We start from the raw sequence: 24,179 nt of genomic DNA on the forward strand, positions 1-24,179 counted from the left end.
TCTTTCCTCCTTGAAGAATTTATGTTCATTAATGGCATCTTACTATAATACTATAATATCTTCATGTTAGGAATGATATTTCAAAATGCTGAAAGGGAAGAAACATCATTTGGTCTTCTTTTAAAGCCAGAAAAACTAGTTTAATGTAATATTATTTTAATATTCAAATTTTCCATCAATTTCAATATAAAAGGATGAATACATTAACCCTTTTATCAACAGAGTGTTAGCTTTAGCCAGCATACCGCATGAAGTACTTCCTTCCCATGAACTTTATATAGAACATGTCTTAGCCAAAATAAATAAAAGAAGGAATGCTTTGTTAATCATCCATAACTAATTTGTGCACACAGTGGAAAGAAAATTCAATCAGTTTGGGATGGATATTTTTAACTAGAAACTGCAAATTAAAATGAAACAAAGCCAGACAAATAAAATACTGTCTTTTTTATGTTTCCAGAATTGTGTTACACTGCAGCAAGAAGTGGCAAAAATATTTGGAGATTATCATTTTATAGCATGGATTCAAGAATAATATTTTTCTCCAAATACTATAAACCGCTGTTGCCTATCTCTACAATTAATGCAGCAAATAAAAAACTTGATGTTGGAGAATGTATTTCAATCTATCCCTTTCTGTGCTTAGAAAATGTTATGTATGAAAGCAAAGTTGTGTTGGGGAAAAAGGATCTTTAAGTTAATGTGTTCTCATATATTGGTATTGTACTGTGAGAAATAAAATCATTATTGTACTTCTGATGAGAAAAAAATACCTTACTAATTCAAAAATAAATGTTTATTGCTAGAAGAGCTATGTTCCAATTGTAATCCAGGTGACTCTTTTTCTGATATAAGTAATTGTTAGAAAGGTTTAGGGGTACTGGCATATGTAATATGTTGTGCCTATGTGCTTTGGAATCTGATCTTTGCTAAGGTGATAAATAAGTGCATTTGTAATAAACGGCTGCTCTTTTCACTTAAATGTATAAGACACAACTATGAAGAAGTGTTACATGCAGAAACATGCGTTTATCAAGCTTAATCCTCACAAGATTCCAGATTTTGTAGTTATTTATTTCTCCTGTGGTGATAACTGCATTATATATCCAATTCAAATTTTATACTTGGTGTTAACTGCGTGCTATGTATTGCACAAAGTTTCAAAAACCATGGGTGGTGTCATTAACATGATGTTGTGTAAGACCCAACTAGTTTAGAATTCTTTCACTCAGCAACAATTTGTGTAATTCCTCAGTCAGAGATGTTGCAATTCCAGAAACTTCTTTTGCTTTTACATATGGACATTTACCCACTGAGTTTCTCACTGAAAATTATGTCATAAGCTTGGTTTTTCAGAACTCTGGTGATTGGTCGTATTATACTATAATATTGGGAAGTTACAGAACTAAAAAAGACCAAAACATGAACAGCATTCTTAATGTTGTCCATTGCTTTGTTTTCCAAATCAGATGTGTATAATAATTTCAGCATCAGAGGAAATAATAAAATTGTCATTACCATCACCATCTTGCTTAATGCTCAATATCTTTACAAAACTCCCTTTTCCACTTTTAGTTGTTTCATTATTATCTTTGGATTTATTCTGTGTTTCAAGCAGTTGCCTATATCAGAATCGGTCATAAAGAAAGTTTTACTCTCAAAGTGCTTCTTATGATAGTGATAGCAAAAGAAATGCCATGTATTGTGTACTGACAAGTAGTGTGTTTATGCAGTACAATACCAACACATATCACAGTGCAATGTAGTCAAATGAATTATACAACAAATATTACAAGCACTAAATTAGCCACACTGTTACTATCATTTAATGAATATTATTCTTTCAACCTTAGTTCCTCGGGGTTCTTGATTTTGGATGAATAGCCTATCAAGAACCTGACAAAGGGAGGAGGCAGGCTAAGATCTTGGGGAATACAAATACAGTACTGCCTTCTATGACAGTAGCATTTGTAGGATCCATATCAACTAAAGTTTGACCTCCCCTCACTGTCTAGTTTTGGTATCTTTCCCATTCTTCAGATATTGCAGGGGGGAAGCTAGTTTTGAGAGAAGAACGTACGGAGAAAAAGAAAACTCTAGGGAAAACTTGGTTGGAGAGAGTTGCTGAAAAGAATGTAGTAGAGATGGAAGTACCAGACATCACCTGCTACCAGGTATCAGGGGAGAGATACACCTTTCTTAGTTCTGTCAAATGAAGCGGAGAATGGAGACTCCCAGGCTTTGGGTGGGTGGGTGTTGTGTTATGTTGTAATATGTTAATATGTTATGAACTGTTAGAAAATTAACAAGGAGGTTATGAGGTAAATCGCTGTCAGCCTCTTGACAGCTCAAGCGCACACACGGCAGCTTGTTGACAGTTCTCAGCTGTCAAAGCGGCCACTGGTCGACCACGCACACACAGAAACCAGTTGACAGCTTGGAGCTGTCAAAATGGCCGCCAGCTGATTGGTCCGAGGTGCTGCGGCGGGAGAATACGCTGACAGGATTGGGCGAGGGTTTGCCGGCTCGGGTATAAAAGGGCAACCTAAACACACTGTCAGCTGTCTGGTGCTACCCTGAAATAAACCATTTTTTGTGGAAAGCCTGCTGTCTCGAAGTGGTCATTTAGCTTGCAATACATTGCAGTGGGTGTCAGAGTAAGGCTGTACTGTACTTATGTAGGAAACATAAATGCATATTTATACTTCTAAAATACCGAAGATGTAGGTGGAATGATTCAAATGTTTTGATAATATCTTGATCTGGCCTTGGGATTGTAATTAGAAACAAGTACAGAATTGCTCTTGACACTTTAGATATATTCAGGTGTTAAAGGGAAAAAAAAGGATAGATCAGCCAACATTTTGTTGTTTGATTTCTCAGATGTTCTGATATCTCCTATAATAAGCATTTGGACCAGTTAGTTGCTCTCTCACCATCACTTCCTGAACCATTTGAAGCAGCCTCTTGCTTAGTTCTTGGGCAAGTAATGTTCCTGTTCTGCTGAAAGGAAAAAGCCGCCAAGATTTGGCCTACCGCGGAGAAATCTGGGGTGGCACTCACTATGCTGGATTGGGGCCATAAGTGGTACCTTGTCTGAATGGGTTGCAAGAGCATTAGTGTGTGTTGCTTTTGCATATATCATTCCAATAAGTATGATGCAGAGCAGTATTTCTTAAAAGCATAGTCCTAGGGGCTCTGAGGGTTCACTTTCCCCCCCCAAGACCCTCTTGGGATCCACAAAATCAAAATAATTTGCCTGTTTATTTTGAAAAATAATACAATTTAATCCCATCAAGCAATCCTGAGAAAAAGTAGCGGCACTGGACGTGTCAATTCTAATTTTTAATATGGTGCATGTCAGTAAAGCTATTTTAGGGTCCTCTATAATTTTTTAAACTGGGAACGGATCCTGAGAGAAAAAAAGTTAAACCTGAGGTAGGGGAAGGGCACCTTGGCTCAAAGCATGTATTGCATGGGTAGTATTCCTCCAAACACCATTCTGCCTCTCCATCCTTTCAAATACATTGCACATTACCAAGCTGGATTTGCAAGAGACTTTGACCAAAAGAAATTGACGTAAGTAAGTCTTTGGTTAACAATAGTAATCAGAACTGGGAACTCTTGTTGCTAAGCACTATGGCTGTAAAATGTGCTATCATATGACTGTGCTGACAGTTCTGGCAGTTGCAGTTGTGGTCATTAGGTGAATCCTGCACAGTCATTAGGCACAACATTGCATAACTATCACCTACAACTTCCTGCCAGCTTTTCCATTGACTTCGCTTGTGGGAAGCCAGAAGGGAAGGTCACAAATGGCAATCATGTGATTATGGGACACTGCAACTATCATAAATATTAGCCAGATGCTAAGTGTCTGAATTACAGTCATGTGTCTGGGGAAGCTGGGACGACCACAGTTTTGGAAGACCAGCTGTAAGTCTCCATGTTCAGTGCCATTGCAACTTTGAATGTTCACTGAGCAAATGGTCATTAAGTAGGGACTAGCACCTTTTAGTTGCTCTTTATAGTTTTCTTTGAGCAATTTTTAGGCTTAGGACTCTTGTTACCTAGACTCCTACCTGTCTAAAATTACAATTACAAAGCTAGTTCAGGAAATAAAGCTTCAAGACTAAGCCAGATTTTGGAATACTTTCTTTGAGACTGGAGGCAAGAGAAAATAAACAAAAGGGAATGCAAATCTGAATCTGAATATTACGATAAACCATAGTTAAACAAAACAGAGGTCATCAGTCAACAACAAGGCATAGTTTCTACTTGTGTTTTCTGGTAGAAGAGAAGAGAAATAAAATAAAATATTTGGGTCAATGATCAATTTAGCATTACACAATCAATTCAACAATTTGCTTAAAACAAAATAGTCACTAAAGCTAGAATAAGAAAAGAAGCACGTTTTGTTGCCAATGATAGTTTCAAAATGAAAAATGAAAATCTGAAAAATCATTTCAGAATAAATATGGGACTAAAAAGTTTCATTTAGCATTTGAATAAGTAGTGGTTTTATATGATGTATTATTAGTTATTTGTTAGTAATATAGTTATGTTTACGGAGAGTTAAAGTGCGATAGAATTTAATGTTTTATCTTTGCTTGTTAGCATATTTTAGCTTAGGTTTGTAAGTTTATACCCTGTATTCAGCTCTGGGAAGTCAGGAAGGGGGGAGAGGAGGGGAGGGTTGGGGGAGGGGAAGGGGAGGGAGTTTTTCTATTTAAAAAATGTACTGTAAAACTTTTCAATAAAAAAAATCTGAAAAATCATGATCAGTTTTACTGTTATATGTGAACAAGGCCAATATTTGTTAGCCTTTTAATGTATCAATATATTAAAAAGGCAGCCATTTTGGTAAAGATTAAATTCATTTATCAAACAATTCTGCAGGTCAGTTGTTAAGAAAAAGCATTTAAATTCAGGCCCCATAGACAAATCCATCCCCTTAAAGCTTAAGAGAATTCACTGTAATGTTTAATGTGACAGAAAAGAAAAATATTAAAAATGTGGTCAGTAATATTTGATTTCAATTAATTTATTTTTCAAATTTATTTTTCCCTTTTATTGTAACAGTTTTCCTATGGTGCTTCCTAGGTACGAGACCAGCCCTTAGTCTGAACCCGTCTTTTAACTGGTGCGAATTATATTAGAAGATGTTCAGATACTAGAAATGTAATCTGTCCTTAACTAAATTAATAAATTGAAACTGCATTTGTAGAGTGGAGGGTGCACCAGTTGAGAATCATCTCTAGTGTTTAACAGATTCATCTGCTTTTCTTTCCTCTCCTCCTTAGTTTTGCTGCCCCTTATTTGTTGTATTGCAATAGTTCTGCTCTCTGTAGTTTATTAAGTAAGTCATTAGATATTTATCTCCCTGAAGAATCTTAATGAGCCTGTAGACAGAAATGAAATATTGTGAGGAATTACTGTTCTTGCATGGTCTTGGTATAGCTATGTGACAAAATACCTGGCTTCATTAAAATATTGCATTTGGCTAGATGCACATAGTCATTGTAATAGTCTCATCTTGTACAACGTGCCAAAATGAAAAGTTCAAAATTATGAATAATCATTAATTGGGATGTGCAAAACACCCATGCCCCAACCTGCGTCGAGGGAGGAAAGAGGTGGGAGTTGGAAAAACTCATTGAAGACACATCCAGAGATCAGGAACAATTTTCCACAAAAGAAAAAGATTGTTGTCTGCCCAGTCGGTAGGTGTATTGGTCTTCTTAAAATTCTTTATCATGGAGATGTTAGAACAGAGGCTACTTTGTGGGTTAATAATAATCACCCATTCTCTGTATGTTGGTGTAGTTTCTTGCCGTACAGGCAATACTAAGTATGCAGCGTGTGCATTAGAGGCCGTGTGAACAGAGATTTCAGGATGCCAACAACTGAGCTTTTGCCGGATGACATGTTGAAATGCAAGAACTGGGGTGCTATTTTGCTGCTGCTGCTAGCTTTCCTTCATAGTCAATTAATGGAGTGCCAATTATTGTGTACATGTGTGTGTGTTTAAATTGTTGCAGGAAGGGCAGGTTCATAATGCAAAAGGTGTGTACTCATGTGCCTCAGGACGAAGCCTCTGCCAGGGCATAGTCAAAGAGGCTTGTTTGTTTGCTGTTGCTGTGATCATTGGCAGTGCTGAAGTGAACTTGGTTGGTTATTGCTGTTGGCTCTAGATTCGAGTCGGGTCCATCTGGGGAAAAAAAAGTGCAGTGCACTCATTTTGAAATTATGGTGGAATCTTCTGAAGGCTACAACCAGAGGGAAATAGGGTAGCAGGATAAAAGGACAAAGTAGTAAAAAGAAGTTATAAAAATGATAAATAAAAATGGAAAACAGCAAAAAAAAAGTTGTTCATCTTTCATTCTTTTTTCCATGTTTCATTCCATATGAATTAATTTTATTTTCTTGGCGAGACATCACCACAGATTAATGACTGGTTCTGGGCACAGCACTCTCCCACTTTCCCAGTTCAGTGTTTTTATGACAGTTGATTGTAGACTGGGTGGAAGTTAATTGAGTTGTTGTTTGTTGCTTGCTTCTTGCCGGCTAACTGTGGCTGCTCTATTGGAGAAAGCACAATTTAAATGACTTTTATTGTTTCCTATGGGGGATTTTTAAATGTTTTCAATGTTTATTAATGTTTTGGCAGATTAGTAAAAAGCAGAATTAGCTATAGACAGTCATTTCACCTTCTGCTGTGATCCTAGGGCAAAAATGGAGGAAACAGCTTACAGCACTTGGAATTCCTGTTATTGCCTGTGAAACACCGTAGGCAGTTCATGTGTTTGTTTTGCTGGCACGCAACAAGCTTGAAACAAAACACTTTATGCACACTACTAATTGCTAGTTTGCTGTTCCTTCCAGACTTACTAAAAATAAAGTAAAAATGGATTGCAATGAACAGTCATTTTCCTTCAAGTTTGAAACTATTTTCCACTTGTTTCTGGCATCGTAGCCCTTTCCAGATGTTATGGACCGCAGTTGTTGTAAAGATTTTGTTTGGTCATCCTGGCTAGGACTGACAAGAAGAAAGATATTAGATTGGCTGTAGCATATGGAAGCTGAACCCCACACTAAAAAGAGAAGATTGTCCATCCAGGCAAATGCATGATGACAATTTCCAAAGGACTGCTGTCTCCTTACATCTGAACCTCCATTTCAAGAACTTTCCCTGTAGCTTTGAGTTGCTATTACTGCCAAGATGTTTACACCATTTCTTTTTTTTAATAATTCAGTGCCATGTATTTCTTAAGCAGTAATTTCTCCGTTCATACGCATCATCATTTTTAATAAATATTCTGGATATCTTGAGCCATGCTTTTGCTTTTAAGCACCTTTTCAGCACAGATTGGACTGTTTGCATTTGGCCCCCCAGATCTTCCACCCAACTGTCTAAATTATTTTAACTGACATAGTTTCTAATTTACTCTCTCCAGTTGAGAGAGTTTCCTGTAGCTTGTCTATTTCAGCATTTAATTGCTCCATACTTCCACAAATTAGATTCTGTACTGATCCATTTTGCTCTACTGGTGAAGCAAAGATCTCTTCAGCATAGCCTAGGTAATATGAGACTTGTGATGTAGCTGAAAAGACCATTCCCCCCACCCCCGATACTTTGGGGCTTCATTTGCTTTATACTAACTGAAAAAACAGGCAAATATTATTCTGTGGTGGCAGCCAAATCAGTTACTACTATTGCTTCATTGTCTGTTATGATCCTTTTTCCCTTGAGATGAAATAAGGAAAGAAAATCCGGGGATCTGATGGAAAAGTTTAAACAAATGGATGTGTTATTTAACTAAAATGCATTGAAAAGCAGACTTTCCATTAATACGCTAATACTGCATATTGAATATTTTCACCTGTTCAGACATTGCCATTATCATGCTTTTTCTATACATTTGAACAGGATTTAAATCAGCAAGAAATTATTTTGAAGCCTAAATGGGGCTTGAATTTGAATTAAAAGTTTTCTATTGGAACTATAATCCCAAGAATTCTTTGCCAACAGTGCACCAAAAGGAATCCTTTTCCTTAAACGGTCAGAGCATTTAACAAAATTGCCCTTTTTGTGATTTGTTCTTCAGTTGAATTAACAATATGCGTATTGAAAGGTCTGATTCATTTCGGTTTGATAATCTATGGTTTATCAGATTGAGAATGTATTCTTCTTACCCTTCCCTCTTTATGTATGCTCAACTTTAGCAAAGATATCATAATTTTTTGTATCATAGTTTCCTGTGATGTTCAGATCGGAAGTATAGTTTAGCCACTGCTTAGTAACAAAGGCCAAGATATGAGTCTGGTTTATATTATGTTCCATAGGGAATTATTGCAACTTGATCCATGTTCTATCACCCATAGTTTGTTGGAATGAGATTGTTATGAATAACCAGGCCACTGTTCTGCATGCAATGTTTGTTCCAATGCTTATTCATAGTTATCTGAAGTTATATCTCTAATGTTTGTTTATTTGGGAATCATACCAATAACATAAAGAGCCAGATTGGTATAGTTAGTAGTTAAAGTAGCAGAAACTGGGAGACCATAAGTTGTAGTCCCAAAGCCAGCTTGGTGACCTAGGGCCAGGCACTTTCATTCAGCCTTGCCAGAAAACTGCAGACATATGAAGTAATGTTATATGTTATATATAGTCCTCTACACTCACTGAAAAATGAAGGCCTTTATTTAATGAGGGAAGAGAATATTTTAGCGGGATCTGATTTTTCTAACGAGCTGAAAAATAATTTAAGGAAAATGTAATATTACCCAATACATTCTCAATCGGATAAACCATAGATTATCAAGCCGAAATGAATCAGACCTTTCAATAGGCATATATCTGCTTCTAGCATTTGTCTTAATTGCCTTGAAGGGTTACATCATAATGTAGTGGACCATAAAGGAATGCATGCATGCATACTTTTCTGTGATTTTCTCCACCTTCTCTAAATAAACCTGTGTAATTATAAAAAAATAATCCTGACTGATAAGTCAAAAAAGGAGAAAACCCCTACTTCCAATTTGTTAAGTGTCATCTAAATAAAAATGCAATAAATCCTTCATTTAACAGATTGAATGTCTGTTCAGTCTGAGATTTCTTCAAGCCTAGAAAAAACATTCATACATGAGATTATTGTGTTAAATAGTACTCTACGGCATTAATCACTGCAACTCTATTTTCTGTAAGCTGGGTGAAAGGGTGCATTATAGGGCAACAATTTTGGAAACCAGGTACCTGAAATGGGCTAACTTACAGAGTGCATCCAAAATCTGGGACCCATGATTACCAAGAGAATGAAATTTGAGAAAGAAATGGCTTTGACTCAATGAGGCACTGGTTGTCTAGTAACAAAATACTAATAATAGTAAATGTCCATATAGCACTTAGATAAGTAAAAGCGGAAAAAACAAAAGATGTACTGCTCATCTGCTGAAGAGTTTCTGGCTTAAGATGACATCTACCTAAGATCCTTCATCTGCATACATTTTCTTCATTTGCCTCCTCTTTGCCAGGCTTTGGTATGGTTTTGTGTTAGTCATTTAACTCAAATTCTTCAAGACCATATCCATGTTATGAAGCAGTTTTTTTTTCCTATCCAGGATTTCAATTTTGACTGCTTTCCAAACTGCAGTAAAATTGAAAAATGATTTTAAGTTACATCTTCTGAGTATATTGCCCTCCGGTTTATCACATATGTTCTCAAGTATAGGTAGTCCCTGGGTTATGACAGCAATTGAAACTGAAATCTCTATCGCTAAGGGATCCAGAAGTAAAGTGGGACATCATGTGTTTAATGACGGCAATCTCACAGTCCCGATTGCTATCCTAGCCTCAAGATATGTGGATTGTTAAGCCAGAAGAGGCAGGAGTCCCAGGCAAGGAAGCTAGCAAGTGCTGTAGGAGGGTGAAGGGTGGCCACAGTCAGGAATGCTGAAGTGTGGGTGGATATGCAGGTGCCATGAGAAATGCTGCAGGTAGGCGCTCCAGAGCATAGGTGGGTGCCGTGTGTGTGTGTGTGTGTGTGTGTGTGTGTGTGTGTGTGTGTAATGGAGCAAACTAAGTGAAAAAGCAGCAGGTATAGGAGCAACTATGCTTGTGAGAAGCTGCAGGAAATGTTGGAAAAATTGTGACCCATGTGAGCGTGGTTTGGTGGAACATCGTAATCGCAAGCTAGGGACTTAACATGGGGACATTGCAACTTGACGGACACTTTCAACAATCATTAAACAAGAGGTCATAACTCAAGGACTACTCATACACCTGTCATCTACCTCAAAAATATATTCCTATTAAGTCTTTTAGTTGTCAGAATGATCCCCGGTCCACGGGCTAAACAACTACTGTATGTGGTTGAAAATAAGGACTAAATGTTACTATATTTTCTTGATAACATACAGTAGCTTGAGATGGATAAATAGAAGTGTTCATAAGTTTAGAAATTTCTTCATATTTTCTTTTGATACCTGCAGCTTTTCAGCTTGATAATCTGCTGAATGCAGACAAAAGTAATTGAAGAATCAGTCATTAAAAGAAGTTACATAAACCCGGCCATCTCTGAGTTATACTATGTGAACAGGAGTTGGTACATAATGTCTTTCAGCTCTTTTGGATGAAATGACTTGCTACAATGACTGATGTTAATCTATGCAATCTGTCAGCATTTGCACCAACTATCACTGAGATCATCTCTTTGCGGATAATTTGTCAGTCTCATTGTCACTGTACATCTGTGATAATATGAGGTCATTGTATTATCTGTGCAGTTGTTTAACTTTTTCTTCAAAGTTCTATCTTATCCAGTGCAATATTCAAAGCTTTGTCCAAAGTTCACTTGATTGTCCCATCCCTTTTACGAAATTATCAAAACTGTCTCCACTGGATCTGATCATGTGGTATTTAGTTGCAGATCCTCGTTCCATTCCATATATACACTAAGGTGAACGTTGCTGAACATACCACTGCAAAGTTGTTTCATGAAATAATACTTCCTGAGCTGTTTTCATTTTTTTTGTTGTCTCAGTTACAACTTTCTTACTTTCAGTGTCCACAATATGCACTGATACAAGGTACTTTTTAGGGGGGAGAATCTGGCAGACTTTGTCTATAGCATCTGAAGTCTGCTAAATTGAGACTCATTGAACAGAGGGTATACTGTATGCTGTTGCTGTGGTTATTATTTGCCCTGAATAAAATATACTAATTCAGTTCACACATTCAAATAGACTTTCTTAAAGTGCTTGAGACTTCTGCCTAGTAAAATAAGTCCAAATATAATATGTCATTCCTGAAGGATATCTTGTTTTTTTTAAAAAACTAGCCTTATCTATCCGATTATGCATGCTAATATTATACAGAATTATTAGTGCATGTAGATCCCTTTTGAGTGAATTTCAAAAATACACTGAACACTTGAGAAGGATTTAAGTCTCTCAGAGGACCTAAGCATATGCAAATAAACCTAGCTGAATCAAGTTAAAAGATGCAACTCACACTAACAATCTGAGCCTCCTTTCCCTGGCTTTTGCTGTCGAAGAACAAGACGATGATGGGTGATCATGGAATTTAGTGCTCTCATATTATAATAAACTGCTTTGGTCTTGTCTTATGAAAATAGCTTGGTAGGACAGCTCTTACCAAGGCAACATGCGTGATGGGAGATGTCCTGAAAACCAGTGAGCAAACATCTTTTTTTAGTGCATGTACATTTTGCATGTAAATCTGAATCAGTGTTCCATTAACAAATAATTACCTCACATTGTGTTTGGATAGAATTTTAGTCTAATTAATTACAAGTTAAAAAACCATTGTCAAAATGTCATCAGATCTAGATCTGATCAGGTATGAAAACTTCATGGAAAACAAAGGCAGGACATCCATTAACTAACACTAACTAAATGAATCAATGAATGAATGAATAGTAATTATATGTTTTATTTTGTAACTATAATGAGAGGGTGTTTTTTTTTCTCTTTAAGGAATCTCCTTCTGGACGCCGGAAAGCCCTTGCTACCAGCAATATCAACATGAAACAATATGCGAGCCCCATGCCGACACAGACAGATGTCAAGTTAAAGTTCAGGCCTTTGTCTAAGAAAGTTCTCTCAGCCACCCTGCAGTTCTCGTTATCGTGTATTTTCCTAAGAGAAGGAAAGGCCACGTAAGTTTTGCAGGATATGTTCCTCTGCTGCTCTTTTATATGCTCCAGAGAGCCTTTCTTGAGCTTGCCAGCCCTCAGCTCCCTTGAACCACACCACCAAATTTCCCTTGCATGGTTGTTAAAAATCTGTGAAAAATATGGTTTCAAGCAATTCAAAGTGCAAAATGCATGTGAATCACTGTGTACTTCCTGAATAAACATTAAAAAATAGACTCCCACAAAGCACTTCTCCTTTCCCACGTAGATACTCCTAGACCTGCTTACCTGTCTGTCTATGTGACCTAGTCAAGTCTGCTTTGCATTATCACCTCTGCTGCTACTCTTAGGCCTCCCGTAAAAGTGCTGAAGGTGGAGCACATTCAAACTCGCAGACCCTACAGAGGCTATTGTTTTTCATTCTAGTTTGCCTTCAGGGCAATGGGTGGAGGGCATGAGTTATGGGCAAGAAATTTCTGGTTTTGTATCCCCTCAGGCATGGGCTTGAATGAACAATTATTTCAGTTTTACCACAGAGTCATAATACGAGACAACAATATGAACCTAGCATTGGTAAAAATTAGGAAGATAATGCTGATAACACATTCTGTAAGAGGAAGCCCTATATCATTGCTAATTATTTATCATTATAATTTTTATATAACTTGCTGCCCCAGCACAATACCTTTTTGAGGTTCCTTTCATTAGTAAAATTATACCTTTTCTTTTCCCATAAGCATTTGTAGTCTTCCTTTCAAGATGCAGCTGTACATCAAGGTTAGAATTAATTTGTTTTCTGGAAAGCGCTGAATCAAAATTCAGCAGAGAGAATACCTATCAAATGGGAAAATAGCCATTAGTTCAAATCTGTCAAGATGCTATAAATGAAGGGCATCTTGAAGCAACAAATTAATTTGATGTTGGTAGGATGATGATGATGATATTATTATTATGTAGTAATAGTTGTTACACTATTTACGTACAATTTGCCAGATAAATCTGATTGGATTTGGTTCTTTGGCTATCAGCTAAGGATACCATCATAAATTATGCACCGTTCTATGTAATGAAACTGTTTGTAATTGGTAAGTTGAAACTTTATCCATTCTACTTGTACCCAACTGCTTTTTCAGATATTTTGAAATGACACCAAGCACACCAAACTCTATGAATTTCCATATTTGCTCTATTTGTATCATTATACAGTATTTCCCTACTTTTTCTGGTTATTTCTGATTGATCCTTCCATCTCTAGCTACTGCAATTGCAATTATTCATACTTTTTTCTTTGTAACTACAAAGATGTAACTACTTCTGGCTTATTATGGGCTAAATGTTTATTGTTGTTATGCTTGCTCACACAGTCAGCCAGATGTTTAGAGTGGAATTGGCATTTTTATCCACCTATCAAGTCCTTCTTAAAGACCTGGGATAGGCAGATGTTGTTGTTTAATAGTGTTAAAAGGTAAAGGTTCCCCCGCACATGCGTGCTAGTCGTTTCCAACTCTAGGGGCCGGTGCTCATCTCCGTTTCAAAGGCAAAGAGCCAGCGCTTGTCCAAGGACGTCTCCGTGGTCATGTGGCTGGCATGACTAGACGCCAAAGGCGCATGGAACGATGTTACCTTCCCACCATAGTGGTCCCTATTTTTCTACTTGCATTTTTACATGCTTTCGAACTGCTAGGTTGGCAGAAGCTGGGACAAGTAACAGGCGCTCACTCTGTTACGCGGCACTCGGGATTCGACCCGCCAAACTGCCGACCTTCTGATCGACAAGCTCAGCGTCCTAACCCACTGAGCCACCGCATCCCTCTTAATAGTGTTAAAGGTATCTATTATTATATACACAAAAATGTGAAATCACAGCTGTCCGTTCTTTAGCCCATGTTGGCCTTCATATTCGTCAGGTTCTTCCTAGGAACCTAGGATGTTGTAATGTATCAGCGTAATATCCAAACATTATTATATTGTTGTTATTATTATTATTAGAGATGAAGATATGCAGAGCCTGGCAAGTCTTATGAGTATGAAGCAAGCAGATATTGGAAATTTAGATGACTTTGAGGAAGATAATGAAGATGATGAAGAAAATAGAGTAAACCAGGAAGAAAAGGCTGCGAAAATTACAGGTTTGTTTCTTCCCTGAATATGTATGTCTTTGATTGTAAACTTAATTTGAAAATTGTTATTCTTTTTGACTATTTTTCTTTTGAAAATAATGTAGATTTTTACTATTTGTATTAGGAGGAAACAATTTTATCTAAATCATGGATTTACGTGCTTTCGAACTGCTAGGTTGGCAGAAGCTGGGACAAGTTGGTGTCCATTTGTGAAGTAAGGGAGGATTCATGCTCCTTTTTGTTAACTTCAAAAGAGCCATAAACGCTACATTCAGACAGACTTTATTTCTGTCACTGTTTCTCTCTTTTGACTCCATGGACTAAAGCAAAGTTACTCATGGTTTGAAGGAATAAGGTTTCTGTGTGTTTATTTTATTGAGTACTAAAGTCTTGCAGGAGTATTGAAATATGGAATTGTATGGGGGATTTTACAGGTTTTCAGGACATTAGCCTTCACAGTCCTCTTAGGTTCTCCAGTTAACTAATGCAGGAAGAACTAAGCTATCTGGGCAGTAAATCTAAATTTAAGCTAATACTTTAAGTTCTTGAGCTGGATCAGAGAGTTATAATAGTTTTCTGTATCTTGAGAGCATAGCTAGATAACTTGTTTCTGCATAAGGAAGCAAACAGGTAGAAAATCTATCTTATCCAGTACAGTGCTAATGTGAAGTAATAAAAAGGATGATAAGCTTGACAGCAGAAGATAGCTGACAACTTTATATGAGAACAGATTTGTCGTGTGCATGTGTTTTTGTGTGTGCGAGAGAAAGAAAGAAAAAGAGAGAGAGACTTCAGCCTACAGAAGGCACAGCAATATTTTCCAGCTCAAGAGCATATAGAGCTCAGTACAGGAAAAATATTCATGAAAGAGAGGGAAAGAAATAAAATTTAAGTTTAATGAAGGAGTCACAATCCATGCCTCTTCTTGGAAATTTTCCAGCAGTCTTCTTGGTTTAGCTTACATCCTTCTAAAGGACTTCCTGGATAACACACACTCTGAATTCGATCTGGACCACATACTGTAATGCTACTTTTTTTAAAATGAGAAGTGCAGTAGCCTCTAATTAATACTAAGCTCTACTATAATTTAATGTGTAACCCAGTAAAAGTATTTGTATTGTAGTAACATCAGTGTTCTACTTTCTTTGATGTTCCACCTATCAAGTATTATATTGTAATCTCCTTGAAACAAAGATTTCTATTTCTACAGTATTATATGCTCCAGTCTTGGGAATATACAGTATGTGTCTCAATAGATAATTGGAAAGACTAAAAGAAAAAGATAAGGTAGATATTGAAAGATTTGCCTATATCAGTAGATTACTTCTACCTGTTATTAGGATTTTTGTAAATCAAGTTGAATGGAAAAGATGCCTATATCCCCAAAAGCAACTGTTTTATTAATATGATACATCATTTTCCATAAGCATGTTTCTATAACTTTTTCACAAACTCCCTGATAAATAAGATGGTCTTGAATAGATTTTCTTGTTTGTTCCTCAAAGGAGTGGTGCAATTCTGTTACGTCTTCTTGAATTCATGTTCCTAGCATTGCTCCATCTTGCAGTTTTCCATGCATGCCTTCCTTTATTCTTCACCAGAGCCTTTGTCAATCCTAGTCTCTGTCAATCTCTGTTTTCCAAATGCTCAACTTACATCTAAAAAAACAAATTATCAACATTAAACAAATGCACACAGAGTTCCTTACCTTTCATCCTTGTCATCTCTCTTGGTGGCAGTTATATACTGTATATGATATTCATGTTAATACAGTTTGGAGATTCAGCCCTTGAAGTCACTATATATGGCTGTCAGGACCCACCCCAGTTCACATCTTAGGAAATAAGAACTCCTGGATCCAAGTTTGTCCAAAAGGAAAAGTTTACTAGGATGAGATTGGTTGTGGCAATACAAGACGGGATCTGACATTGAGTTACATTTCAATACTATATAAAGCATTCCCTTTTCAACCCCCCCCCCCTCGAGTCCATTTGGTCAGGCTCACATCAGTTACTGTTGTGATTCAAGGTCAGCCTGTGGGTTGGGCAGTTGGGTTGGACGATTCAGAGGAGAAGGAGGGGGGTGCTGGAGAGCCTGCAGAGGACAGCCCTGAGGCTTCGCAGAGCCCTCAGCTACGCCCCTCTCATCTGGTCACTACGCAGACCCAGCTGTGTGAGCCTGACAGCGTGGATGAAGATGACCCACAGCTGGCCCTGTTCAAGGACGCCCGACGCAGGAGGCAGTCAATCAGGAGTAAACAGAGGAAGGCAATGGGGCATCTCAGAAGGAGGCAGAGAGAAGCCACGCCTTGAACTGTTTAAAAGGGGAATGTGTGGGAGGGCTGGTTTGCTGAAGGCAACCATTTGAATAGCTCCTGTTTCATGGTTCGTGTTTTGGTTTTGCTCTGTTTGCTCAGTTTTGTATCAATAAATTTGGCAGGCTTAGTTCCAGCCTCTTGCCTTTTTGTAAAGGGGTTGTCCCTGCCTTTTCTGCAGGGCCGGTAGTAGGCTGGTACAGAACAGTTATTTAGGTGTCAGGCCCTTTCGTGGGAAAGGGAAAACTTCTTGCGTTTATTGTTATTATCTTCTTCCTTTCAGTTTCAAATGGAGATGCGAACCAGATCTCTCTCTCCTCCTCTGTTCCCCCCAGATCAAAAGCTTTCCTGGTCTTTGAAAACAGCCTATGGCAATCTGGATAAACATCCTCTCCCCCCCCCTCGGAGAGATGGCAGAATCCCTAAGATAGGCCCAGTATTCTAACCATACATTTATGAAATGTGATATAAATGGATTCTGACAATCAGCTCTCCTTTCAGAAAAAAGATGGGTCCATCTGCGGGGAAAAGAAAACATATAAATGTTAGCCCAGTTTGTTTGGATATTCTGTATGAAATCTCTTAAGCAACTTTGGTGCTTTAACATGAAGTTTGTTAACCCACTCATTTTCTGACGAGGGGAGGTGTTTCCATGCCACTAAATATTGTATCATTCCGTGGTGTTTTCTGGAATCCAAGATTTTTTTCACTTCAAAATGTTGTTCTCCTTCCACCATGATGGGGGTGGTGGTAGTGGGATTTTTGTTTGTAGGGGTGAGTGCTGTTCTCTCTTTATTAAACTGCAGTGAAAGACTGGGTGTATTTGTCTAAGATTTTTGGGTAGTTCTAATTCAACTGTTACTGGGTTTATTATTTTCTTAATTGGAAAAGGTCCAATATATTTTGGTCCTAGTTTTTTACAGGGTTGGAGTGATTTCAGGTATTTTGTGGATAAATATACCATCTCTCCTACACTGAATGGTATGGGATCGGTTCTTTTTTTGTCTGCCTGTGTCTTGTATACTTTTTTTGCATCATCTAATGCTTTCCTAACAATTGGCCAGGTATTTTGTAATTGAGCAATCCATTCCTTCAGTTCAGGAATGACCTGTTCTTTTGGGGTTAGTTCTGGTATTGGGTTGAAACTCTGGCCTGTAGCTACTTGAAAAGGATTGTAACCTGTGCTTGAGTGGACTGCATTATTATATGCTACTTCTGCGAAAGGCAGTAGGTCCGTCCAATTTGACTGCTGGAAATTAATAAAACATCTTAAATATTGTTCAAGTACAGAGTTAAGTCGTTCAGAAGCCCCGTCCGTTTGAGGGTGGTGACTAGATGACAGTCCTTGGGTGGTTCCTAAGAGGGATAAGAATTCTTTCCAAAATGCCAACATAAATTGCACCCCTCTATCAGATATGATGTGTTGTGGTGCCCCGTGCAATCTGTAAATATGCTGTACGAAAAGTTTTGCTAAGCTTTTTGCAATGGGATTTTTTTGGCAAGGAATGAAATGTACTTGCTTAGAGAACAGATCTGTGACAGTCCAGACTACGGTGTTTCCATTACTTTCTGGCAGTTCTAAGAGAAAATCCATGGCTATTTCTTTCCATGGGGCTGAGGGGTTCGCCACCGGTTGTAACAGTCCTGGCGATTTCCCTTGCAGCCTCTTAGCCCTTGTGCAAATTTGACAGCTACCCACATAGCTTTCTATGTCCTTTTTCATAGATGGCCACCAAAATTGCCTTTTAGTTAAGTGTAAGGTTTTTACAAAGCCAAAGTGTCCTGCTGATTTTGTATCATGGCACAGTTGCATGAAATTGATTCTCTGTGTGGCAGGTATATATAGCTTCTCCCCCACCCACGGCACTCCATCTTTAATTGTGCACACATGTCTATTTTTCTGGAACCATTCATCACTTTCCAAAGACCTCCTGAATTCTATTCCAGTTTGGCTATCTACCTTCGGCTTCATTTTTTCTTGTGTCCTGGTGGTGACTGGTGCTGCCAGTTGTTGTTCCAGCACAAGTGGTTTAAAGTCAGTAACTCTTGTGCTGTTATACTGGGGCATATGGGACAATGCATCTGCTAGGAAATTCTTCCCCCCTGGTAAGTGTTTGAGTGTGAAATTGAATCGGTGAAAATGTTGGGACCAGCGCGCTTGCTTAGGAGTGAGTTTCCTGGGCGTTTTTAGTGCTTCCAAATTTTTGTGATCTGTCCAGACCTGGAAACATATTTTATTTCCTTCTAAAAATTGGTGCCATGTTAGTAATGCCCACCTCAACAAGAATGCCTCTTTTTCCCATATTGGCCAAATTTGTTCTGTTTCTGTGAGTTTTCTGGATGTGTATGCGCATGGTTGCAATGTCCCCCCATCATTTTCTTGTAATAATACAGCTCCTACCGCTACATCACTCGCATCTGCCTGTATTACAAAAGGTTTGTCGGGATCTGGGTGTTTTAGGACAGGTTCAGCAGAAAAAAGTCTCTTTAGCCTCTCAAATGCAGGGATGAATTGGCGGTAGAAATTTGCAAACCCCAGGAAACTTTGCAATTGCTTCCATGTGCGGGGGGGTGCCCACTCTAATACTGCCCTGACTTTCTCAGGGTCCATTTCAATGCCCTCTGGGGATATGCGATATCCCAGGTAGTCAATTTTTTCCTGGTGGAATTCACACTTCGATAATTTAGCGTATAGATGGGCAGCTCGCAACCTTTTCAGGACTGTTCTGACTAGTTTGATATGTTCCTCTTTGGTCTCAGTGAAGATAAGGATGTCATCTAGGTAAACCAGGACCCCCTTATATAGGTGCTCTCTTAGCACGTCATTAATTAATTGCATAAAGACTGTAGGGGCCCCTTGCAGTCCAAATGGCAGTACTTTGAATTGGTAGCAACCCATTGGGCATTTGAATGCGGTCTTCCATTCATCTCCTTCCTTAATCCTAATACGGTAATATGCTTCTCTCAGGTCTAGTTTAGTAAAACTCCTTCCTTTCGATAGGTGGGATAGCATATCCTTCGTAAGGGGTACAGATTACATTCACTAATTGTGTTCAAATTTCTATAATCCACACACAAGCAAAAAGAACCATCTTTCTTCTCCCTGAACAGGACTGGGGCGGCCACTTTGGGTTTGGCAGGCTCAATAAATCCTCTTTCTAAGTTTTTCTTTATGAATCTTTCCATTTCTGCCATTTTCCTTGGGCTCATGGCATACATGCTGGGTTTTGGGAGTTTTGCCCCGGGTTTGAATTCTATAGCGCTGTCTGGGGCAGTGGGGGGGAAGCTCATCTGCCCATTCCTCACTGAAAACCTCAGCAAGGTCCCTGTATTCCTCTGGTATCTCTGGTAACTCCTTCTCTTTCCCCACAGCTGCTGTCTTCTCCCTTTGGGTTGGGGGGGTGCTTTGGGGTTTTAAGCTTTTTTGCTCCCCTTTTGGGAAGTTGAGTTCTGCTGTCCTCCAGTTTATCCCGGGGTTCCATTTCTTCAGCCATTCCAGTCCTAAAATCATTGGGCATTCCATGCCTGGGGCCACTATAAATGTTATGTCTTTCTCATGAAACCCCAGGGATAGGTGAATTGGTAAAGTGGCTAGGGTAGCTAGTCCCCCCTCTGCTATTGATCCATCTAATTGGCTAAAGGAGATTGGTTGTTTTAGCCTCCTCACTGGGATGCTCAGTCTCTCCACCAGCATTGGGATTGATGAGGCAGCAGATGCAACCAGAGTCTATCAGAACTTTTATTTTGGCTGCTTCAGGCATAGAGGAAGCTAATATAGTCACTGTCTTAAGTATAGGTGGAAGGGGTCCACTTACCAATGGTTCTCCCTCTGAGCTGTCTTCTGAGGTGTCCGCCGCCCCTGCGCTGTAGGCCGGAGTCCAATCCCAGTTCTTGGCAGGGGTTGTGGACTCTACAGCCCCTGTCCCCTTCATGGAAGATTCTTTTGGGTTGCCTTGGGGTTTCCCTAGTTTCTTGGAGGGTGATGCCTCTGTTTTACGCTGGGGGGGTTGAGCAGCATTCTGCGGTGCGGTGACCCTCTCTCCCGCATTTGAAACAGCCTGTTGATTTTTTAGCTGTGGGCGGTGGGTTCTCCCTCTCACGTGTTTGCTCGGTTTGCGGGCGGCCCCATGGTTTCCCCCGACGGTGTCTCTTCAGTAGGTCTCTCTACCCCTCCTCTGCCAGGATATACCAGTCGTCGAGATGGTGTGGGTCTCCTTGAGGCAGGCAAGCATCATACAGGTCGTAGTTTAGCCCATCTTTGAAATGGCTGAGGAGGATGTCTTCTGGCCAGTTCAGCTTGCTGGCAATGGCTCGGAATTCTTGGGTGTATTCAGCCACTGGCCGTCTGCCCTGCCTGACTGTTTTGATTCTCTCCTGGGCTTTACGATCAGCCAAAGGATCTTTGAAATGCCGCCTCAAGGATGCCATGAATCGGTTGAAATCGGTGAGCTCTGGGGCGTTGTAGTCAATGTAGGTTCACCACCCAGTCTGCAGCTGGTCCGTCCAGGGCGGATTGCACAATTTGGATGTGGGTTTTGTCACTGGGGATGTCCCGTCCATATTCTTCCATATAGCTAAGGACTTGGGTTAAGAAAAACCCCAATTGTGATGACTCCCCCTTGAATTTTGTTTCCAGGGGCAGGAGTCTTTGACTAGAGCGTTGTCTGCGCCGTGGACGGTATCGCTCCTCATTCTGCTCCCCATCTGTGGTTCTGGGGGGGGGGGTACTGCTGAGGCAGTGACTCCTGTTCCGTTGGATGGCCCTGGGGTTTCAGGTGCTGGATCCCCTCCATTACTTCTCCAGTTGCGGCCCCAGGCGCTGCCTCGGTTACGGTTTTCAGCTCTCTCCTCCCTTAGTGAGCTCAGGGTTGCTTTCATCAGGTCAATAGCTTTTTCCAGAATCCGCTCCTCCTCACTAGCGTGCAGGGAGCTCTCCATCTCTTGCCTCCATTCCGGTTGGTGGTCGCTCCGTCTCAGGGTCACTTCTCCCGATGCCTTTTCCCACTCACTTTTCCTTCCAACGCCCATCGACCACCGGGGTTTTCAGTCATGCTGCTCCACCACTTCTTCCTCGGGGAAATATGCTGCTTCAGCTTCCCATCTTCTCTGGGATTCCATTCGGGGGGGGAGACTCCCTCTCCGTGGGGCTTCCCTCCTCTCTTGCTTCGTCGCCAGACATTGTATTTGATGCAAAGTCCCCCAGTAACGTTTTCCCTTCCAGGTTGACTCTTATAGCAAATCCCGTCTACTGTCAGGACCCACCCCAATTCACATCTTAAGAAATAAGAACTTCTGGATCCAAGTTAGTCCAAAAGGAAAAGTTTACTAGGATGAGATCGGTTGTGGCAATACAAGACAGGATCTGACATTGAGTTACATTTCAATACTATATAAAGCATTCCCGTTTCAACCCCCCCCCCTTGAGTCCATTTGGTCAGGCTTACATCAGTTACTTAGGTGTCATGGGAAAGGGAAAACTTCTTGCGTTTATTGTTATTGTCTTCTTCCTTTCAGTTTCAAATGGAGATGCGAACCAGATCTCTCTCTCCCCCACTGTTCCCCCCAGATCAAAAGCTTTCCTGGTCTTTGAAAACAGCCTACGGCAATCTGGATAAACATCCTCTCCCCCCCCTCGGAGAGATGGCAGAATCCCTAAGATAGGCCCAGTATTCTAACCATACATTTATGAAATGTGATATAAATGGATTCTGACAATAGCATTGCTATACTGCATTCTGGGAAAATAAGGTTCCACATATATTCTGTGAAAAACCTGTAGCAATTAAATCGAATTGATGGTTCCTCTTTTCCTTTCCTCCAGTTCACTTCCTTGATTGCCTGCACACTTGAACAACTTACCATGTAGATCAGATGGAGTGTATCAATCAGATATTACATACTATCAATATGTCCAGTTTAGGTTATAGTTCTTATCGCATTGGATCTATTAGCTGTAAGTTGTCTTAAAAAGGTTAGAAGTGCAGGGTATAGGTTAACTAAAACTTAGGAGACAGCCCTGACCATTTTACCCCCTTCCAGTTCTGAATGGCAGGGCAATCTGGCTAAGATTTATTTGGCGACATTAATTGTGTGTCTATGCTACCTTAATTAAAATATTATATTTCAGTACTTTAATTATTATTAGTTGGTCCTTGTTTTAGTGCAGAATATGTACAGGATAATTATGTTAATTAAAATATATTTCACGTTCACCGCAGTTCTACATTCTAGAATATGGAAAACTCCTCATGAAAGTGTAGAGACATATTGAGTGATATTGTGATTGTTCAGTCTGGAATGTATTCCTAAATTAATATTTGTCTTTCTTTTCCTTTTCTCTTTTTTCTAATAACAGCATGTATTGTATTCCTTTTTCCATTAAATGACCTTACCTCACAGTTGTCTTGACTGGCTTCTGTTTACAGAAATTGTAAACCAGTTGAATGCTCTGAGCAGCTTAGATGAAGATCAAGATGACTGCATAAAGCATACAAATATGCTGTCCACTAAATCAGCCAGTTCTTCTGAAGGTCTATGAGCTTTCCTCCTTTTCTGTTTCTGGCATGTCTGCATTTTACTGTGACCTCCTTAGTATCTGTTCGTATTCAAGTGTTGGTTGTAGTTTCGTGCTTGGTGTCCATTAAAGTCTATTGTAGTTCAGTCGAGTGTATGCAGCAACATATGGTGCGTTCATCAGCCAAGGTGAGGAAACTATGGCCCTCAGATATTGTTGGATTTATATTCCCATCAGCCCCTGCAGCATGGTCATTGATCAGAAAAGATTGCAATTATAGTCAGACCTTCCATTTACTAAACCTAGCTCAGAACTGCCATTATTTGTTTTTGGAGGTGTTGCATTCTTTTTCTGAGATAATGTGTATGCTGCATGTGGGCCTTCCAGCTTAGTAATGGAAACATTACTACCTTTATGTATAGATTTTCTTTAAGTTAGTTTAGGTTAGTTTAAAAAATGGCATTTTTTTCTTTCTGAAAACTATTGCTAGAGCCTTCCAGGTCAGTTAACAGTCATATATTAAACTTGCACTTGCTTCTGTTCATGTTAACTAAGCTGGAAACTTTGGTGTACTATGAATATAACAGTTTAGTTTAGCAGTAGAAACCGTGTCACGATTCACTGTTAAAAGGGATACGTAGTACTTAAGTATTTGGAAAGTGATTGTTTAAGCATTCTATGTTTAATCCTAAATGAAAGTATAAAATGTGTACTGAAAAGTATTTTGTTTGGTTTCTTAGAACTTATCAACAAGCTTAGTTTTCTGGATGAAGAGGAGCAAGATTTGGAAAATTCAAGATCAAATCCCTTTGTAGATTCTGATAGATCAGAGCTGAATCCTTTTGGAGACACTGACATTGAAGGTATTTAATTTTGCCATATATAGTCTTTGGATTGTGCTATACTTTGTGGCAAGATCACAAACTACGTGTACTTCCTACTTCTCATTTTCTAAAAGTTTCTTTGATGTTACTTAAAGGTAAAGGTGCATGCTAAGTCATTTCCAACTCTAGGGGCCGGTGCTCATCTCCGTTTCAAAGCCAAAGAGCCAGCGCTTGTCCAAGGATGTCTCC

The 24,179-nt window shown here is 39.3% G+C and overlaps 1 protein-coding gene across 8 annotated transcripts in view; it reads left to right on the forward strand.

Annotated features, from left to right (window-relative positions):
• The window catches only part of EHBP1 (EH domain binding protein 1), a 295,160-nt gene that overhangs the window by 95,454 nt on the left and 175,527 nt on the right, over positions 1 to 24,179 (forward strand). For 5 of the 8 annotated variants that reach the window (XM_083369525.1, XM_083369529.1, XM_083369527.1 and 2 more), the window contains exons 6-9: positions 12,001 to 12,182; positions 14,148 to 14,287; positions 23,018 to 23,122; positions 23,847 to 23,969. In XM_083369525.1, the coding sequence (XP_083225651.1) occupies positions 12,001 to 12,182; positions 14,148 to 14,287; positions 23,018 to 23,122; positions 23,847 to 23,969 (550 nt within the window). The remainder of the gene's footprint in view (positions 1 to 12,000; positions 12,183 to 14,147; positions 14,288 to 23,017; positions 23,123 to 23,846; positions 23,970 to 24,179) is intronic. The other 3 variants (XM_083369528.1, XM_083369531.1, XM_083369532.1) reach the window with 1 other exon arrangement.

Source organism: Vipera ursinii (genome assembly GCF_947247035.1).
Source record: "Vipera ursinii genome assembly, chromosome: 1".
Taxonomy (NCBI): domain Eukaryota; kingdom Metazoa; phylum Chordata; class Lepidosauria; order Squamata; family Viperidae; genus Vipera; species Vipera ursinii.